At 33.1% G+C, this 20,759-nt stretch overlaps 1 protein-coding gene across 4 annotated transcripts in view; it reads left to right on the plus strand.

Moving 5' to 3' along the window:
* Scn1a (sodium channel, voltage gated, type I alpha subunit) overlaps positions 1-20,759 on the plus strand; it is a 147,854-nt gene that overhangs the window by 109,819 nt on the left and 17,276 nt on the right. For all 4 annotated transcript variants that reach the window (XM_005393285.2, XM_013518812.1, XM_005393286.2 and 1 more), the window contains exons 18-21: positions 8,693-8,813; positions 10,594-10,748; positions 12,226-12,399; positions 15,086-15,208. In XM_005393285.2, the coding sequence (XP_005393342.1) occupies positions 8,693-8,813; positions 10,594-10,748; positions 12,226-12,399; positions 15,086-15,208 (573 nt within the window). The remainder of the gene's footprint in view (positions 1-8,692; positions 8,814-10,593; positions 10,749-12,225; positions 12,400-15,085; positions 15,209-20,759) is intronic.

Below are 20,759 nucleotides of genomic sequence, written 5' to 3' on the forward strand. Positions count from 1 at the left end.
TATTTTATAAAACATTGTGGAATTTTTCAGGATTTTTAATTTGAATATTATCTTAGTTGATGCTTTATGAAGAGACTTAGTTATTGCTAAGAACCAGATAGCAGCTGAGTTTTTGAAAATTTTTGCCTTTACATTTATAAAATTGCTCCTGAACTTCTGATAAAATAAATTTGATAACATTTCTCCTAGCCTTGATTTATTTGTCTTGAAGGTTTAGACCTACTTTTAATATTTGATAAAGAATAATATTAGTACATCTTATCTGTGGAATATAGAAAGGAAAAAATTGACTATTTTATTGCAAGGCACCCATAACAAATACTTTTCTGCAAAAATATGGCAAAGTCATACCTTTAATGTTTTTGTTTGCACTGGTCATGGTTGAAAGCAACACTGATCTCTTTCTGAAAGGACTACCTACTGAACCACCAGAGACAAGGGTACTTCTTCATTGCCTTTAACCTTCTAGAGCTTGGAACACTACATTAGTTGAACTTCTAAATGTTAGGATGGTAGAAACTTTAGAAATGTAATGGTTCCCAAATTATGAGTCATGGCCCCCTGAAAAATCAGTTTTTTGAGTCAGTCATTTTTAAAATCTTTAATAAAATGGAATGGATCCTATCAATGCACATGACATGTTATTGAGAGGACTATTGATAAAAGAGCTTTGGTCTCCTGTACTAAACTTGAATATGTTGTCTAATTTGAGTATACCCACTGCTCCTGTGGGTTATAGTGCTAAATGATCCAGAATTCTTAAGTTTGTGAAACACTGTCATGCTCTTTGGAGGTAGTGATCATGAATTCACAGATAGAAGGGGCCACTTCCTCTTATAAGGCTCAGAAATATAAGGCACAGATCATGGATAATAAATTACTAATCCACAGGGTTTGTAATCTTATTAAGTACCATAGTATTTCTTATAACTATAATTGCCCATGATGTATCTACTTTTAGGTTATGACCTATTTATGTGTGATTAGTACAGAGTAGGCACTCAGATCAAACTGTTTCAGGTTTTGCAACTCTCTTTTTTAAAATTTTACTTTAAAGTTTTAATGTTACATATATGTATGGGGTAAAATGAGATGTTTTAATACATGTGTGCCCTATATAATAATCAAATTAGAGTAATCATCATATGCATAAGCATAGATATTTATCATATCCTTGTTAAACAACATCTGAATTCTCTTTAACTAGTTGAAATATACAATGCATTGTCTTTGGCTATAGTCACCCTTCTGTGCAATACAGTATCAGAATCTATTCTTATTTGACTGTAATATTTTATTTCTTGAACTAATCTTTGTACATATCTCCTCTTCCTATTCTCATAGTCTGAGAACCACTATTTCACTTCCAACTTGTATGAGATTAACTTTTAGATTCCACATAGCAGCAAGATCATGCAAGATTTGTCTTCCTGTGTCTGACATTTAATAAAATGTCCTGAAGACAGTAAAGGATGAACAGTTATATGAAAAAAGTGCTCAATATCACTAAACTTCAGAGATACATAAATCAAAACCACAATAAGATATCATGTTACTCAAGTGAGAATGGCTATATTCAACTCTTAACAGAACCAGTTTGAATAATTCTCATCATCAGACTTACTCTGCAGAGAATGTCGAAATTACAATTTTCTATCCCATGATTCTGGACCTCGTGTTTCTCTTGATGCAGTCAGATAATGAATTAGATTTTGTGTTTTGTCTTTGTTAGCTATGTTACCTTGTCGATTTATATCTGGTTTCTAAGCAAGTAACAACTTCTCAACATTTCCATGTGAATTTCAGTTGAAATGCAATTCTGTCTCATCCAGTTAAAAATTCTAAATCAAATACTGAAACATTTATTCACTGCGATTACATTTCAGGTTTTTTTCATTCATTATTGAATCCAATCTTTTGTCAATACTCTTTTAAAGATTACCATGATACTCAAATTTTCTGATTCTTTCACTTCACCATTTCTCTTTTTTAAAGACAAAAAAATAAAAACAATGATACAGAATTTCAAGACAAGATAGTAGGAAATTAACAATAGGTAATATATTGAGTATTGTTATCTTCAAAGTAGTTGCTCAGAGTACAAGATACAGGCATGCAAAATTGATCAGACAATATAAACACAAACTGTTCTTTTCAATGAACTAAGAGAAACTAATAGTACAATTATCTTAGCTATCTTATATATACACTTCATCATTTCTTCCTCGGTCAGAAATAAACGCAAAATGGTTGCTTCTCATTGCTGCTTTATATTCCACTCTGTCATCATAATAAAGCAAAATTTACAACATGTTCTGCTTCTGGAGGGATTAAATGATAGCTGATTAAACGATAGTAAAGATTCTTTATTCTGTACAAGGCAGCCTGTGACTTATTAAAGTAATCTCAGGCTGGGGATATAGCTCAGTGGTACAAGTGCCTGCCTGGCAAGCGCAAGGTCCTGAGTTTGATTCCCGGTAACCAAAAAAAAATAAAAAAATAAAAAATAAAAATGAAGTAAAATAATCTCATCATTTTGGTTCTTTCTGTTTTAATCTGTTCTTTTTGTCTGCTTCATTATTGAGCAGTTACTATGTCTTAGAGAGGAGATTAATTAATGAGTTAATGGGGACACTGCAAAGCCATGATTATATTTGTAAATTTTTTCTTTTAAAAAAACTCTCAGACATGAAATATGAATTTTCATATTGGAACAATACTGGCTCAAATGCTCTTCTCACTACAATTATATCCTCCCATTTGAATATGTTAATGTTTTCATTTTGGGAATTTCAATAATGACTTTTATGTGCTAAGTCATTATAATACCCCAGACATTATATTGGGGTTACATTTGCAAGTGACTAATGTTTTCAATACTCTGAGCATATTTTAATACATGCAAAGCCATAGCTATAATGTTGTTGATAAAAGCTTACACTTGAGCCAGATGTTGGGGAATTATATTATTAATATAATTCCATTTTGGCTACCTACTGTGTAACTCTACCTGGATATCTATTATTTGCTTTCCTCACCCAAAAAATAAGGATAATATCAAATAAGATAATAAATATAATGTGCCTAGAACAATACCTGGGACATAGCAAGTATTCAATAAATTGTCATCATCATTACTATTACCAGTGGTAGTCTCAACAGTCTGTTTTGTTTATTTTCCTTATGTGAATTGCTTGTAATTATTTTGCTATTCAGCCTCTTTTGTTGTATGCCCTTTACCCACTATAATAAGTTATTTGACACGTTTGTCTAGGAAAAGTAATAATGTATACATTTTCTCTTTAATGTAAAAATTGTTTCAATTAATTTTTATAAAGCCCTTAAAATATTTAAGAAACCTTTTCTCTAAAGGACATGCCAATCAGACAGGACACAGATGCAAGAATCTAGAGGGATGAAGCAACAGGGCATGTGCAGAGACAATAAGTAGTTTGGAAGTGCCAAGGAAGAAAATCTCAGGAGATAGTTTAGAGATGCACATAAGCAGGAAATGGGCTCAGTTTCCAGGAATCCAAGCATAGGCTGGTGAGGAGTCATGGTACGGTAGAAGTTCGTATTTACTTTGCCTCCCCATTGGAGATACACTCATCACTGTCCCTCAAAATGAAACAATTCTCGAGATGTCTTGCCCATATCTTCCTCCTCTCAGTCTCGCAATTAAGAAGGGGCAGAACATAGGTCACATTTCCTCACCTATGAGAGTCTCAAGAGGCAGGAACCCACAGAGTACAATCAAACACCTTGAAGAACTATTTTGAAAACTCAGCAAGTTTCTTGACTCATGCAATAGTAAGAATAATGATCATCTAGAAATACAGACTTCTACTCGGTGATAAAGAATGATGATTTGGGCAGATTTTGGAGAGCTTTGAAATTAGGCAGAACTGCTGAGAGTTTACAAAAATTTCAAGCTCATGCCTATCCAATTTGAATGTAAATTTGTTTGGCTATGGATCATGTTTTACAGGAATTTTATCTTTTGACAGACCTACTGCAAGGTTACATATATAGTAAATACTCAGTAATTTCTCGACTGTTAGTTGATTATGAGTTTAGTAGTTCTAACTTTACTGCAGAAAAATTGCTAATTCTCCATTACTCATTTACTTATGCTCTATGAAACTAAAGAACGACGAGTGAAAATAGCCAGGATAATGACTTCTCCTGGGATAACATCCAGGTAGTCTAGTAGGAGTCTCTGTATTTACCACCAAAAAAAGAGAAGGAAATAAAGAAAAGAAAAGAAAAAGTACTGGGGATTGAACCCAGAGCCTTCACACTGAGCTACAGCCCCAGTCCTCTTTTTTTTTCCTTTTTTCCTTTTTTTCTTTCTTTTTTTTTTTTTTTTTTTTTTTTTTTGAGGCAGGGTTTCACTAAATAGATAAATTGCCTGGACTACCCTCAGACTTGAGATCCTACTGCCTCAGCCTGCAAGAATGCTGGGATTGCAACCACATACCAGTTAAACTTTTTCTTAATGATGTTTAAAATGTACAGTCTTTTGCATCTCATTGAAATACTTGATATTAGTTACTGAAGAACTAAGTACATTTTTCTGCTATAGGTTTGGTGTTAACTACCAGTTGTCCCTCACTGGACATAGGTTAGTGCCATGTACCAGGGCCTCTCACTCAGATTTAGGGGATATTCTCATCACTTACTGGATGGTATGTTAGGCTGATCTGCTTCTGTATTCCATACTGACCTGTGGGAGGTCTAATTCTAATGATACAGCACTTAGCCCTCCAGACTATTTCAAAGTTGTGTTTAAGGTACTATCTTTCTGGGTTTAATGTTGTCCAGAAGAGTTTTCTAAATCATTAGAAATATTCCCATGGTTGCATCATTAGCTTCTGAGGTATTTAAGAATAAATGAAAAAAAATCGTATCTTAATCTATCTCCAAAGCTCAAAGAAAATATTAAATGAATAACTAAATAAATGATGAACAGTTGCTTCCCATTGGATCCTCAATTATACACTGGTGTTAGCAGGTGCTGCTTTTGCTAACTGGTGCTGTTTGCTGGTCCTTTTATTTAATACTTCCACCCTTATTAAGAAATATAGGATGTTGTCAGCCTAAGTACATGACCTCTATGAGTGACAGCTACTTTCTTTCCATGCAAAGAACTCACACAAAACCAGTGGAAACCCATGTTGTCTCTCCCTTACATCTACTCGATCACTAGGAATTGCCCAGTCTACCGACCCTTTCTATGCCTTTACATCTCACCTTCATCTTTCAAATGTCAGATCTCCGCAGGTGTACTGTGGTATATTGCCACAACCTTGGGTGGATCGTCTATGTTTTTACCCTCCCTACTGTAGTCCCCATGCCCACTCTTTCTGAAAGGCGAATTGGGCCATAGCGCTTTCCTCTCTAAACATTTAGGAGCTGCCCATTGTTCAGGATACTTAACATGACCTGTAAGAACATCCAGAAATTGACAATCACTAACCTGCTCTGACTCATGAAAAACTACTCCCCATTCTTCCTACCCAGTTACATGGATCTTTTGTTTCTTCAAACCTCTTGTGCTTTGTCATGGTCTCGACTTTAGACCCATTCTTTCTGTCTAGAAATTGACTCTATCCTGTTTCACCTGACTCATCCCCACACATGTCATCCTTCTGACCCAGTTGCCACTGTCTTACACCCTGACCTGACCAAACTGAGCCAAGTGGAACTTCCAATATGCACTATACTAACCCTGTCACAATGTGGGGCCACTGCGTGTTTTTCTGCATCTTTCATGTGATTGTAAACATTTGAGAGCAAATACAAGATCTGTTAGACCCAGAACTCTATTTCTCAGGTCCTAGTTTTGATGTCTGGTGCACACTAGTATTTTTGGTAATTGAAAAGGTAAATATTAGCAATTAACATCAGTTATAAACTGTACAATGCTGAGATGACAGTGGTTACCATTTATCAAGTGAGTGCTTCCCAAGTATTCTCTACATGCTTTCTTGTTCAGTCCTTGTGATGGCCATGTGAATTTAGGACTGATTTACAAATTTGAAACTTCTAGTGACAGGGCATGGAGGTCATACTTGTTATCCCAGCACAGAGGAGGTAAGACAGGAGGATAACTAGTTCAAACCAAGCCTGAGTGATTTTGTGACTTACAGAGACACTGTTACAAATTTAAAAAAACAAATTTTTAAAAAGCTGGGAGTGTAGGAATTATATATTCAATTTTATAGATTGTTTTGGTTTCCTTCATAACTTATTTGCATGACAATAATTTTGCATTGACTCTATGTAGGAGACCTTACCTTTCTTTTGTTCTTTCATCTATAATCAATACAAATGTTTATGTGTGACATATTTTAAAGCTGAATTCAAAGTATGTTAGATCTGTATGTCACTGCATTCTCCCCTACCCTGGGCAAGTGTTTGACTAATATTAGATTTATCAATTCATAGAGATAATTTAATATTTATTAAATATACATCATACACTGAAGATTGCTTTTCCAATATACAGTTTGAAGAAGAAACCGTTTGCACTATACAAATGATGCAGGAACTAATGGGTTATTATTTGCATTTTCCAGCAACCCTGTGGAAATGAGAAATCTCAATAGTGGTTTTTTTCTCTGATGTATATTGCTGCTTTGTTGAGAGTCTTCAGTAGAGATCATTTTAATTTTTAATATACATAGTGTACACTAGAAATATTTTCTAGTGCAGAGTATACACAATGAAATACTAATACTAATACTTGTAAGGTTATGGAGCATCTCATCTGTGCATTTTTATATATGCACATATGTCACTTATATATTATATGCCTTATTGTCCAACTTTAAAGCACACATGCTCAATTTTGAAATATTCTTGATATAATATCCCTTTTTGCATTAAAACATATATAAGATAGATTATTAACAGATTATTTATCCTTTTGACACTCAAATTGCAGTTTTATCATTTATTAAAAATAGAGCTATTAAACTGTACAAGTAAGTTCTTTATTACAAATCAAGTCTAAAGACAAAAGCATAACTACTGTAAAATCAAGTCAGAGACCAAGAAAAAAGCATTTAATGATTTAGTTAAGTGTTTCTGTTTTAATATTTAGATCTTTCAACTATTTTGACTTTGGTTTCCTATATAGGGAAAGACATGGGTTCATCTTCCAACATCTGCATGTAGATAGTTTTTCCTGCACCATTTGCTAAAGAGGCTATCTTTTCTCTAGCATAGGATTCTGACCTTTGGTCAAAGATAGCTAAATGTGCCTGAGGTTGTTTAGGTATCCTCTGTTCTTTTCCATTGTTCCACATGCCTATTTTTGCTCTAGTACTATGCTGCTTTTATCACTGTAGCTTTATAATATAATTTATAATCCAGGATTGTGATACCTCCTGTTTCACTCTTGTTACCAAGAATTGCTTTTGCTATTCTGGGTCTCTTATGGTTCCATATATGTTTTAGGATTGTTTTCTCTAGTTCTGTTAGGATGTTACTAATATTTTGATTGGGATTGCATTAAATTTAAGAGTTAGTTTTGTAGGTATGTGACAAAAAGTACCATGGCTATTTTAACCATCAGCAAATACTCAACATTTTATAGACTGCTGGCATCCAAAAATATTAGTTGAATAAATTAATGAATTGATTAACCTTATTAAGAATTTAAAGGCCAGTTAGAACATTTATATTTTTTCCTTTCTTAGTGGTAAGTTAATATTCTCTATTATGTATACTATCTTTGTTTTTTGTGAACTCTGAAAAAAAAAAACTGAACCAGAGACTCTAGCACCCAACTATAACCCCAATTTCTTGAGAAGCTAAGGCAAGATTGTTTGAACCCAGAAGTTCCACATGGTGAGACCTAATATCAAAAACAAAGAAAACATGAAAAGGAAACTTGGTCAGCTTATTGTTGTCAAAGTATAAGGTATATAATTTTTAACTGGACTTCTTCCTTTTGGCTTCACCTGACATCTTATCACAATAATTTGTCATTGAGGGGGAAACTAGGTTCTCTCGCAAGTTATTTATTGACGTTTCTTTTCGACACTCCAGAGTCTGAAATATTTGCCAGAAATCCAAACTGTTTATTTACTATGTCTATGGTAATTTGTTTATCCATATACTTTAACCTATTGGATAACTTTGCCTTGAACAGCACATGGAATATTAACACATTTATAGTAAATAATTCTGAACATCCTGACCATGAACATTAGTAATGAATTAAAGGAAAGGTTAGTATTGGCTCACAAGCAAGATATTGTTAAAGAAATACATGCAGTCAAACGTTAAAATACAGAATAACCTACTGACATTATTTTCTTCTGAAGTAGGATTTCTCTTCCTCTCTCCCTCTTCGTCTCTGTTTTACTTTTTCTTCCTCTCACCTCTCCTCATCCCCCTTGCCATCTCCTTCTCCAATCTGTAAAACAGTGCCTTCCTTACCCCACCTGAACAATGGCCATTTGTAACATCATAACACAGCAATCTGATTTCATGCTTACATTGTGAATCCACAATATACAAGTTTTCTCACTTTACTCAATTTCTCTTTTGCTTTAAATTTACAATCCATGTACGTTAGGACAAGACAAAGTAAATCCATAGAAATAATTCATTCTTGAAAGGACACTTAATAAGAGATCAAATTGCAGGGATTTTACTTTTGTGCTCATTTCATGAACAGAAACTTAATGAAAGCAGCAGCTCATCAGAAGGTAGTACTGTGGACATTGGGGCACCTGCAGAAGAGCAGCCTGTTGTGGAACCCGAGGAAACTCTGGAACCTGAAGCCTGTTTCACAGAAGGTAAAGACAAATATCTTCATGTTAATCCTTGATTTGTAGAGTGCCACCCTTTCAGTTGTTGCCACCCAAAATGGATCACATAGAATCGAACTTTGTGGTAGACCTATTTTCAATTACCTCTAGTGCACTGACAGATAAAGAGGATCTAAAATATAATGTTGGACTTCAGCGATCTCTGTTCATTATGCGGAAGGTTTCATGAACATGGAGAAACATTCTAATTTAATCAACCTGGATGGTGACTAATTTAAACTTTTTGAAAGACAGTGACAATTTTGCAATAAGTGAGCATCTTAAATACTAGTCAAAATTCTCTTACAAGAATTTGTGTTAGCTGGGCATAGTGATGCACATCTGTAGTCCCAGCACTTGGGTGGCTGAGGCAGGAGGATCACCATGAGTTCAAGACCAGACTGGACTTCATAGTGAGACCCTGTCTTAAAAATCAAGAAACCAAAACCAATTTTAAAAAAAACCCAAAATTTTTAATGGAAAAATCATTTTTCAATGCATGTTGGAAGAGACAAGGAAATATGGCCTGCCCTAGACACCTGATACCTTAACCGTACCTTGTTGAGCCTGGTAAAATATGAGTGATTGGGCTAAGAAATACTTTTTCCTTTAACTAGTATTTCCTATGGTCTGATCTCATTGAGAATCAGAGTTTGGGATATATGAGTATACTTGAATGTTTTCTATTTGGTGTTTTTTCCCTTATAGGCCTAAATGTCTATGATTTTGCATTATTTCCTACACAGATAATAGATATCTCTCAAAATCTTTCTTAAAACTACCTTCATCTGACTATGGCAGCGGAGTTTCTTATTCTCTTGAATAACTACAATAAGTTCACTGGAAAACCAATTGTATATTACTTTATAGAAACAATTTTCCATTTTTAAACTGCCGCATGAATCTTTACTCTCTTCTTTCTTTTTTTCTTCTTTCATTTGTTTCTTAGTTCCTTCCTTATTTCTTGTCCTTTCCCCTTCTTCCATTTCTTCTCTTCTTTTTCTTACAACTTATTTGCTGTATTTTATCTTTTTTGCCTTGGGGCAAGGTTCTTCTGCTCAAATCTTTTCTTTGAAAACTGAAATGTAGGATTTTGGGGGAAAAAGTAGACATTGTGGGGTTTTTTTTTTTTTTTTTTTTTGTATCCTCCATGGTGCTTAGTGAGTACTCAGTGATGCTTGTGGATTTAATTCTGCCGTGAGTGTAAGGGAAAGCAAGGTGAAGGAGGCAATGATGAAATATGACTGAGCAAACTGCATTTCAGAGGACTAAGTTAATTTTGAAAAATATGCAAGTCCTTCTAGAAGCAGCACCACAAAATCTGTACATTAACAGACCCTAGTATTATTGGAAAAGAACTGTATTACTGATGTCCTCTTCAAAAGAGTAGTTTTCTTGTTATTGTTAATTTCCATTTTTGAAATCATTTTTTAAAGTGATTTCAACAGAGTCCAAAAAGATAATAAAGGCAAACTCCTTACATTCACTTCTAATTTACAGTGCTTTATGGTTTGGATAACAACTGTGAGGCAAAAAATGCAAGTGTTTTTAGCCAAGGAAACAGTTAAAGTGGGGGAAAAGCTAATGAATTCATTAGCTCCACACAGCTAATGAATGTGCTTTTACTACCCCAGGCTTAAGAGATTTATCTTAGCAGGATATGGCTGATGGCAATAATGAAGGAAAGAGGAAACAGCAACGGGCCAAGAAATATGATGGAAACCACAGGGTTATGTTATCTGCTCTTATTTGAACATTATACTTGCAGGCTGTGTACAAAGATTCAAGTGCTGTCAAATCAGCGTGGAAGAAGGGAGAGGAAAGCAGTGGTGGAACCTGAGAAGAACGTGCTTCCGAATCGTCGAACACAACTGGTTTGAGACCTTCATTGTTTTCATGATCCTCCTTAGCAGCGGTGCTCTGGTGAGTGAATTCTAAGCAATAGTGCAGCCGTACTTATTTTTTAGTATCTTCTCATATGGATGATTTATTAATTATTTCTATTCAATTGTCTTTGTATCTAATGTATTTTAATAAGGTCATCTTTTATCTCCAGCATCAAATATTTAATGTATAACTATCCATTTCCGGAGTTATTTTTATAATTTTTATATTTATAATTTTATTTATGAATAAGTACACTAGAAAATTTGTCCCTCAACTTATTCATTGTAATTTAAGTATATGAATATTCAGTGACTTTGAAAAAATGTATGGGAAGAACAGTATAGTTTATAGAAGTCTTTTGATTAGGACTATATATCCTCTGAGTTCTGATGAATTTGTTTGTGAATAGCAGTATTATTATTAACTCCTTTTTGGCAAACAGTATGTCCTCAGGGACCACTTCCCTGTCTCTTTCCTATTGTGTTCACTATTCTTTTGCTACTCAGGAAACAATGAATACTGGGAATGATAGATATTGAGTGGCATGCTTAAGTGATTCATTTAAAGATCACTTTCTCTTCATAACAAGGTATTCATTTCATCAAGATCCATATATATACATATGTATTTATACATATACACATATATGTATATATAGCAAAATCCTTTAGATAGATAGACATAACATTTTATTTTTTTAGATATAACATTTTAGAAAAGCAATGAAATACAGGGAGTATATAAGCTGGTAGATGTTAGATAGATATGATAAAGTGCTTTCCTGACTAAAATAAATTGCTTAAAAGTTTCTTTAGGTTTATAATTCTAACATAGGCCTATATCTTCCTGCAGATTACTCTCATGTAATAAACTCTTCCTGTATGCCACTTTAGACATGATCAGTTTTTAATCATTGGAAGGAATATATACTTAGAAGTAAAATATCAAAAGACTTATATTAGAAGAATTCATATTTTGATCTCAATAGAAAGTCTGTCATTTAAGCATTGTTACACAATATCTCTGCTGAGAAATATAAACTATCAAGTAAGTGAAGAAATAAATGCAGATGGACCCAAAAATTTGGTAGAATTGAGCATTCGAATGATGAATCAACAGTTTTTGTTTATAAAACCATAAGTATCTATATTTTTATTTTTTCAATCTTCTTTATATGGCAAAAGTGGCAAAAAAAGGAACCAAAAATTGAAACTAAATAAATCTATGACTACAGATTGGAAAGGCTACACTAGACTGTGACATCAAGAAGTATTTTCTGAACAAATCAGATTAATTTATTTTTACTTATTTTTCTCTGACTATAACAGCAATTGAGAGTATAAATTTCACTGGCTAAATAATTACACACCTTTGAAAGCAAAAAAACAGCAATAAATACTGGTCCTCTTTTCTCCTGTCCTAATGAACCATCACATGTTCATGACTCCCCCAAGAAAAGGATATGGAGTACAGTATTATTTGAAAACTAAAATGTATAGCATTCTCTTTACAGGCCTTTGAAGATATATATATTGATCAACGAAAAACAATTAAGACTATGTTGGAATATGCTGACAAGGTTTTCACTTACATCTTCATTCTGGAAATGCTTCTAAAATGGGTGGCTTATGGGTATCAGACATATTTCACTAATGCCTGGTGTTGGCTGGACTTCTTGATTGTTGATGTAAGTATCCTTCACATCTTTATCTTCTGCTCCAGGTAGTTTGTTTTATTTATACTTTCATTTTAATATAGCAAACCTCTGACAATTACGTTGTGATGGCAGGATAGTTGTGTACTGAATGGTAGTGTGCTATTTGGAAGTCATGGGGTAACTTAATAAGGATTTAAACTAGCACTGAGGAGATAAGATATATTGTGATAAGCTAGGACAAAATACTGAAGGAGAAAAAGCCATAGCTAAAATGGAAAGTAGTGAAATAGAGAATATAAAACACATGTTGCTTAAATTGTTTATATTGTAAATCAGAGAACCTGGGGTTTATGCTCCTGCCCTAGCAGTTATTGGTTTTATGCCACTAATTATGCCACTAACCCTGTAAAATAGTGATGTTATTTGCACAATATCAAAGGAACTCAATGAACACTGAAGGTGTTGCTCGCTGATATATTTTTTACTCTCTTTGATCTATTTTAAAGTTTTTGAAAGGTTGATATAAAGAATAGGTTATATAGATCTACTATGTAATTCCATTTAGAAGTAAAGTATGTGTAGTGAAAGATATGTCTCTACTTCATACAAGGAGGAAGTTTTCCTAAAATGTGGACTAAGTTTTCAGCAAGCCTCTGTAACAGATTGCCCCTTACAGGATTTGTACACACAGTGATAAATACTGCATTTACCCTAAAGCAAGTGACTAACTTCAACACATATTAAAGTTAAACATTAGGTTGAGGATATAGTTTAGTGGTGCAAGTTTGATTACTGGTACTCCATCCACTAAAAAAACAAAAAGTTAAACACCATGTCTAATGTTACCATCTTTCGTAGTTGTAACTTTAGAAAACTGCAAAATATCGTAATTTCACAGGCAACAGGTTTTTCCTAAAGGGTCATAATCCAGCAGGATGTGTTCTTGTTGAGAACACATAGAGCTCAGTTATACATGCATTGGATCTCCTTGATTCTCAAGGAGAATTTCTAACTTAATCAAAAAGGCAGGCAAACCTACTTTAAAAGCTTAAAAATATCACAATAAAATAAGTAAATTGAGGGAAAACTCAAAAGAAAAATGTTTCATCATATCAAAAAGTGAGAGAGGAGTCTTTAATATTGAGGTTTTAAGCTACATTAGAAGCTACATTAAAAAAAGAAGCTACATGATATTTTTACTTCTCATAATTTTTTACACTAGATATAAATCTAAACATAAGTTAACCCTGTTGCAATTTACAGAAATTAGGTTTCTACTATTTTACTTATTACATTTTTAACACTTTAGTGAAAGAAAAATGATTTTATTTATTTTTACCATTTTATTTCAATTGTCATTTATGAAATATTTTGGAATAACTCCACAGAAAATTATGCACTTATATAGTAATAATACTTTTATTTTATTTTATTTTTATTATACTTCTGCTATAATTATTTCATTGACAATTAGTGTAGCCTTCTGAAAAAATAGAAAAATAATTATAGTATATCTCAAATAATATAAAAAAGTATGTTGAGAACCAGAAAATGGAAATTTTTGAAAAAATGGTGAGGAGTGTATACAGAAATTTCTAATACCAGCCACTTGCAAACCAAAGAAATTGTAATTGTGCTTTGATTAGCACCTTGGCAGTTCTTTTTTGTAGAAAGTTAGATGCCTGAGGTCTTTGCATATTTAATTTAAATGAAGTAAATTTATTGTTTTATTTATTTGGTAAATATTCACCAATTAGCCACTTGGAACCGAATATTACCACTTGGAACCAGGTATTATGCTAGAAACTATAAATTAGCTTACCAAGTGTTGAGGAAATTTCATGACAGAATTAGTTTCTTAGTTAATTTATTCACATGGAAATGAAAGACGAGTGGAAACAGGATGTATTAACTAGACAAAAAGTCACTTTCAAAACCGATTTAGTGTGTTGTTATTATTATTATTATTATTTGGTTTTGAGGGGACAAGGTCTCACTTTGTAGCCCAGGCTGGCCTTGAAGTCTTATATGGCCGAAGCTGTCCTCAAACTCACATAGCGGTCTTTCTGTCTCAGCTGCCCAAGTGCTGGGATTACTGACTTGTGCCACCATTCCTGGCTGGTTTAGCGTGCTAATTCTGAAAATATCAATTAGTTGAATATAATAAAGTAGGGTAAAGATTTCTTGTTTTTTACAGTACAAAAGTAGCTTTGGTGTTTCCCAATTAGATATAGACAAAGCTTTAAATTCAGCACAAACAATAAACTGTAAGGAATGACATTTTCTTCTGGATTTCTTTCATCATTATCATTATTACTATTATTATTTTGGGGTGCTGGAGACTCAATCTAGGCCCTCATGCATGCTAAACATGCACTCTACAACTAAACTATGCCCCAGCTTCTATTTTATTAACTTTTAGTTTTGTTTTTCAGCTAATATAATTCATTTATATTAGTTGAGCAATTCTTACAGTATATGACATTTAAGATTTTTATTGAACTAGTTTTTAAAATTTCCATATCTAGTTTTAAACTGTCTTAGAAAGAACTTTCTTTGATTCCAACTAAAAATATTTCCTTATAAAATTTAAAAGGTTTATTGAAAGTATCCAATCGTTTATCTTCTGAATAACTACAAATAAGAAGTTGCTTTGCTGTTGTTTCACACAGTGAATTGGATGACAGTCATTGCATATTATTATTTGTGTTTGCAGGTTTCATTGGTCAGTTTGACAGCAAATGCCCTGGGCTACTCAGAACTGGGTGCCATCAAATCCCTCAGGACACTGAGAGCTCTGAGACCTCTCAGAGCTTTATCAAGATTTGAAGGGATGAGGGTAAGGAAAATGAAAAACCTAAAAGTATTATATGTAGCCAAAATTAAACTCAATTTAATTTAGAAAAAGAAACATGTGCATGCAAAAGGAATGGCAAATCTTTGCAAAATTGCTACTTTATCTCCTGTCTGTTGCATATTTACGTCTAGGTGATATGCAAGAGAACTTAGGCCTCTATTAAAATGATGTAATATCATTTATCTGCTGAGCTCATTAAGATGACTTTATTTCCTAATCTTTCATGGGAGTTTCCTTATAGTCCTATATACAAAAAAGCAGATGCACCATTAAATTATTATGTGTAACAATATAACAATTATCTAAAGTGAATTCTACATCATATACTTCTCCTTTGTGACGATTTATCTGTATTTACTGTTTCATTGAAAATAATATAAATCACACATGTGCTTAATTAATGAGAATGAAGGAAAACTTTAATAAGAGTTGTCAAAAATTTTTATCTTCACAGTGCCAAAGATTACTTGAACATATTATTTGAACATATTCAAGGGCAGATGTTAAATATTCACTACATAATAAACTTTGTAAATAGTTGTTTAATATAACCTCAATTTGTGACAGTATTAATCTTCTTCCTATATGATAATAATGCTAACTTAAATATTACATATCAATCCACATCATTTTTGATTTTAAAGTAAAATATTTATAATAAAGTACTGTAAATAGAATGTGTATTTCTTTGACTCATCATAGATGTTTTAAAAATTAAGCTTAATGTAAATATTTGTTGGAGTCACACAAATTTTTATATTACCCCTTGTAAGGAAACATTAAACCATTCTCCATAATTCATAACAAATTAGAAATTTTTCCCTTATCGATTTTATTTTCCACGCCATTTTAAAGGCATGAATCATTAATATAGCAGATGTATAATGTAAAAAAATTAATTCTGTTTCTTAAGGCCAAGATTGCTTTTATCTAAACAAAGCTGCTAAGTCCAACAAAGAAACACTGTTTTACTACTTATCATTCGGTTATGTTTAGAGAAATGAAGCTGTGTTACTGAATTCTTTTTTGCATTTTTATAGCCTTATATTTTTTCTAAATTAAATTTATTAAAACTGTCACCTTTTCAAAACACAAGACTAGCCCCATGTGGTGGGGCACACGAGTAATACCAGCAGGAGGCTGAGGCAGGAGAATCACAAGTTTGAGGCCAGCCTGGGCTACATAGCTAGACTGTCTCAAAAAAAGAAAAAAAAAAAATAGCCACAAGACTTATTTTCTCTTTCCCAACATATATTAAAACATTTTTGACCAAGGATGGAACTCAATGGCATAGCGCCTGCCTGGCAAGCGCAAGGTTCTGAGTTTGATTTCTAGTATAAAAAAAAAAAAAACACAAAACATTTTCTTTATTAGAATCCAAGTCAGTACAATAACGCAATTAGTCTTCTTTTATTTTGCACAGAGATCTACACATAGATATTAAAATATTGTCAGAAACTCTTTCCAAAGTCGGTAAAAATTAAATTTGTTTTACAAGTAAATATTAGTTTTGTTTTACAGCAGCAGTTTCGGTTCTCAAGAAAACTATCATTTTCATACTCTCTACTTGAAAACATGTTGCCTGAATTAAAACAAGACATTTTAAAAGGTTTCTAAACTCTGACATTGTTAAATACTTGAAATTACAATTCAAATTTGGTGCCTCAGAAGTTTATTGATTCTGTGGTTATTTGTATACATACCACTCTAGGTCCATAAAAAGTTGGTCTTGTTGGTCTAGTTTTACTTTTTACTAAATGACCTTATCTCTAAATACTACTCAGTAGTGCTTTATATAAAAAGAGGTTAATTTCTGAATCCTAAAGTTTTAAAAACATAAACTCACAGGTGATAAAAGCAGTCACTTAAATTTCCAGATTTGTGAATACGGTCACTTGTATCAAAAATGACGTCATACATACCACACTAAAATTACTGAGCCCTTCAACACCTGTTTGGCATTGTGAAGTCAAAGTTACATTATTATTGATTATGCTTTTTGTGTTTCCGGTATCTAATCATGAATAATGCTGAAGTTAGTTATAAGAATGATGATTTTTATAATTAGGAAGTGAGACTTCATTTATTCAGAAACTCTCATTTAATTCTTTTCTGTAGCAGCATAAAATCTCAATATCTCTGTTAAAGTATAAATCAGGCACTCATTTTAATTTTGTTTTCTGCCACTTTTTCGAAGCATGCGCTTTCGTGCAGCACTGTGAAGAAAGCATGCCATATAGTGCTTGATAAAAAGTTAGAAAGTACTAAAGGAAGTACCATCATGTGGCCCTTTGTGTTTTGCATGCTTTATGCACACTTCTGGCTGACAGCTTTTGAACACTTATTGTATTTCAAATTTCCAGTCCAAATTTTCCAACCTATAAAATTGAACTGAGCAAACTGATGTTGTGAATACCTAGGGTAAAATAAAATTTGTGTTTAAATTGGTATTTTTAATTTCCTGAACTAGGAAATCTTAAATACTTTTTCAAAAGAACTCAAGTCTTAACTGAAAGGGAAACAGAGAACATATACGAAAGTAACACCAAATGTTCTGTCATATCAGATTTCTAACTAATAACAAACTATATATTTCTATTTTATATAGGATAATCTTGCTCCAACTTGGATGGGGTGGAGCGCTGGTTCCTCCCCTCAGCCCTTTATTATGGGTACTGTATTACCCCTTTTGCTACCTTTAATCCTTGCACTGTGACTGATGTGTAGTGGGGTGAGGGCGGGGCTGGGAAGGGAGGATGGCACCACAGTAGGGACAATATAGTACTGACTTCCTAATCCACTATGTTCAATTGTTTTAAATTTCTCTTGGGAAAAAAAAAAAAAAAACCTTTGTGAATTTACTTTTTGTGGATTTTTAACCACAATGATTGATATCTTATTAAGTTTCACTGAATATGATTTATTGATGTGTATATTAAGTTATCCATTGATGGGGAGTTTATTTGGTGAGGGTTGGGGGACCCTGGTGTAGGATGATTGTGTGAAAAAGCAATTAACTTATCAAACTGATGATTCTATTTAAAGCATACATCCCTTGCCCATTAGTACGTTGGCCTGGGACCTAAAAATGTCCAGCCGCAAACCAAAAGTCAACAGTTAATATGCTTGAGCAGATGCTAATGTATGATATTTCAGGTTTCATAAGACTGTGATTGGTTGTGACCATTCTCATTTCATTTTCGTGTAAGTTTGTAGGGGTTGTTCTCAGAATGTAACAGGCAGAAAAAAACTGAGCTGCAGAAGTACAAATGATCTTGGTTTTAAATGAGAGAAAAATACAAAAAAAGCCCACTTATTTAAATTATACAAAATAGGACCATCATCTAAAACTGAAACAGAAAAATATCTTGATAAATATTAAGATGGAAAGAAATTTATAAACTCACTTCTTAGAATAAGTCACTCTAAGCTAACTTCTGTGAATCTTAAAAGATATCACAGTGGAAACAAATTAAAAATAAGTCTATACGGATCTTGATATTTAGCAATATTGTACAAAGAGGAAAACTTTTGAAGAGGAAAAAAAGATGGAATTTTTATTTGAATAATTGATTTATCTTATGCTTCAAAAATAATTACCTTAACCCACCACAGAAATTTGTTAGATTTTAAAAATATTTTGTGCTCCATACTCAAAAGATATGATTTCCACTTCACCTACTCTTAATTTTTATTGTTTTCTTTTATTTCCATTAGAGCAGCATTAAAAACTTTGGGTAGTATTGATATGAAGTTCAAAAACCATTCAGAGGACTTTCGGAATGTACAGAGCTCTTAACACTAATTTCCTACAAAACTGTCAATCCCTCAATTTATGTTGATTTAATCAAAAAGTACAGATAATGAACCAGAGATAGAACATTTCTGTAAGAACTGGTTGTAACAGACTAGAGAAATTCTATCTGACAATGTTTTGAAAAAACTCTTGTGAGAGGAAACAGCACTAATCATTAGGATAGTTCCTTTCTTAAACATTTCCCTTTATGCAGCCTGAAACTTCAAATTGGTCTGCACAGTTCTGCAATCCCCACATGGGAGTCAATTATCTTTTCCGTAGAGACTAAAATGAGTTAATACACTTGCCTCTCTGTTGAACCAAGGCATGGGATCAGGCTCTTGGGAAAAGATAATCCTTTCTATGTTCCTTTGCTGACTAATAAAATAAGATCCTAACTATGAATAGATCTTTGTATAGTGGATTTCCCAATACTATGGCAAATATTTCCCAAAAAATATTCCTTTTACCTTAATAAAACAGATCTTCCCAAGAGGTCAAATACTTACTTACTTTCCACATCAAATCCTGAACTGCACAACTGTAAAGCACTTGCTTGTGTCATGATTTCCATAGAGTTCATTTTAACTCAAAGCCTGTCCCTGTTTCAAAGTAAATCTCTCAGGTTAACTGTCTTTCCCAAACTTTTTCTGGTGCTTTGTTCTTTAATTATTCTTTGCTCCTATTCAGAAATAACAGTTAAAACTTACACTTTGATCAATAAATGCTAGACTAATCTCCATCCATTCATTCATTCATTCAATCATTTTTGTATTTGTATATTCAAAGCTTTCTGTTGTATTCCTGTATTCAAGGCCTTCAAAGTCTTGGAGGGGTCATAGATGCAGTTTTGCATCTTATATATTTTTAAAAACCTATAATCTGTTACAAATACACGAATATAATTAACTCTACTGCAGAGTAGTAGATATAGGACAGCTAACGTGGTAGATTGGAAGAGCATGAGGTGCTACTTATAGTCTACTTTCTTGCTCTTCATCTTTCTCATTTTCCAACTGAGACAACAATAGTAAATACTTCTATAGTTCAGTAAAGTACTACGCTTGTGACTCTGCAATTTAAAGGAGAAAACGCTCATCTTTATGCTAAACTAGAGACTGAGATGAAGGTCCATGAAAGATATGTTTTGATATTAAAGCCTTGGAAAGGAGAGAGAACTTCAGACAGCAAGACTTTGGACAGGAATTTCAATTGAGATTCTCAGTTCTCTGGCCATTTTATTAGCACATGGCAATTCTATTAGCTGGAGTGGCATGAAGTATAAGTGGGCAGGACAGTTGAAACTAGAAATGGAGAATGTGGGGTGATATTCCAAAGAAAGTATTTGGTTATCACTGGGAAATACTAAATAATTTTAAAATGGGACTTGAAGATTCACTCATCTTACACGTACTGAAGAAAGGTGAAAGGAGAGTCTGACAAGAGTGTAGTGATGTCGTAAACAAGGACAGAATAAGAACAAGGGGACAAGGAGGATGAAGAAGTGACAAAGGTGAGAAAGATTTTGAAGAAAGAAGTGAGAAACTTACAGAATCATGTGAAAAGAAGTTCAAGAAATAGGTATAATCATTGTTCTGCTCATTCTATAAATTGAATGTTCATGGGGAAAATAGGCATTTTAGTATGTCTTCTGTGTATGCAGAATAAATACCAAATTTAAATTTGAATGGTACACAAAATAGAGGAGGAAAGGAAGAAATAATAATTTGATTTAGC

Source organism: Chinchilla lanigera, unplaced genomic scaffold (genome assembly GCF_000276665.1).
Source record: "Chinchilla lanigera isolate Chin_1 unplaced genomic scaffold, ChiLan1.0 scaffold00048, whole genome shotgun sequence".
In the NCBI taxonomy this organism is placed as follows: domain Eukaryota; kingdom Metazoa; phylum Chordata; class Mammalia; order Rodentia; family Chinchillidae; genus Chinchilla; species Chinchilla lanigera.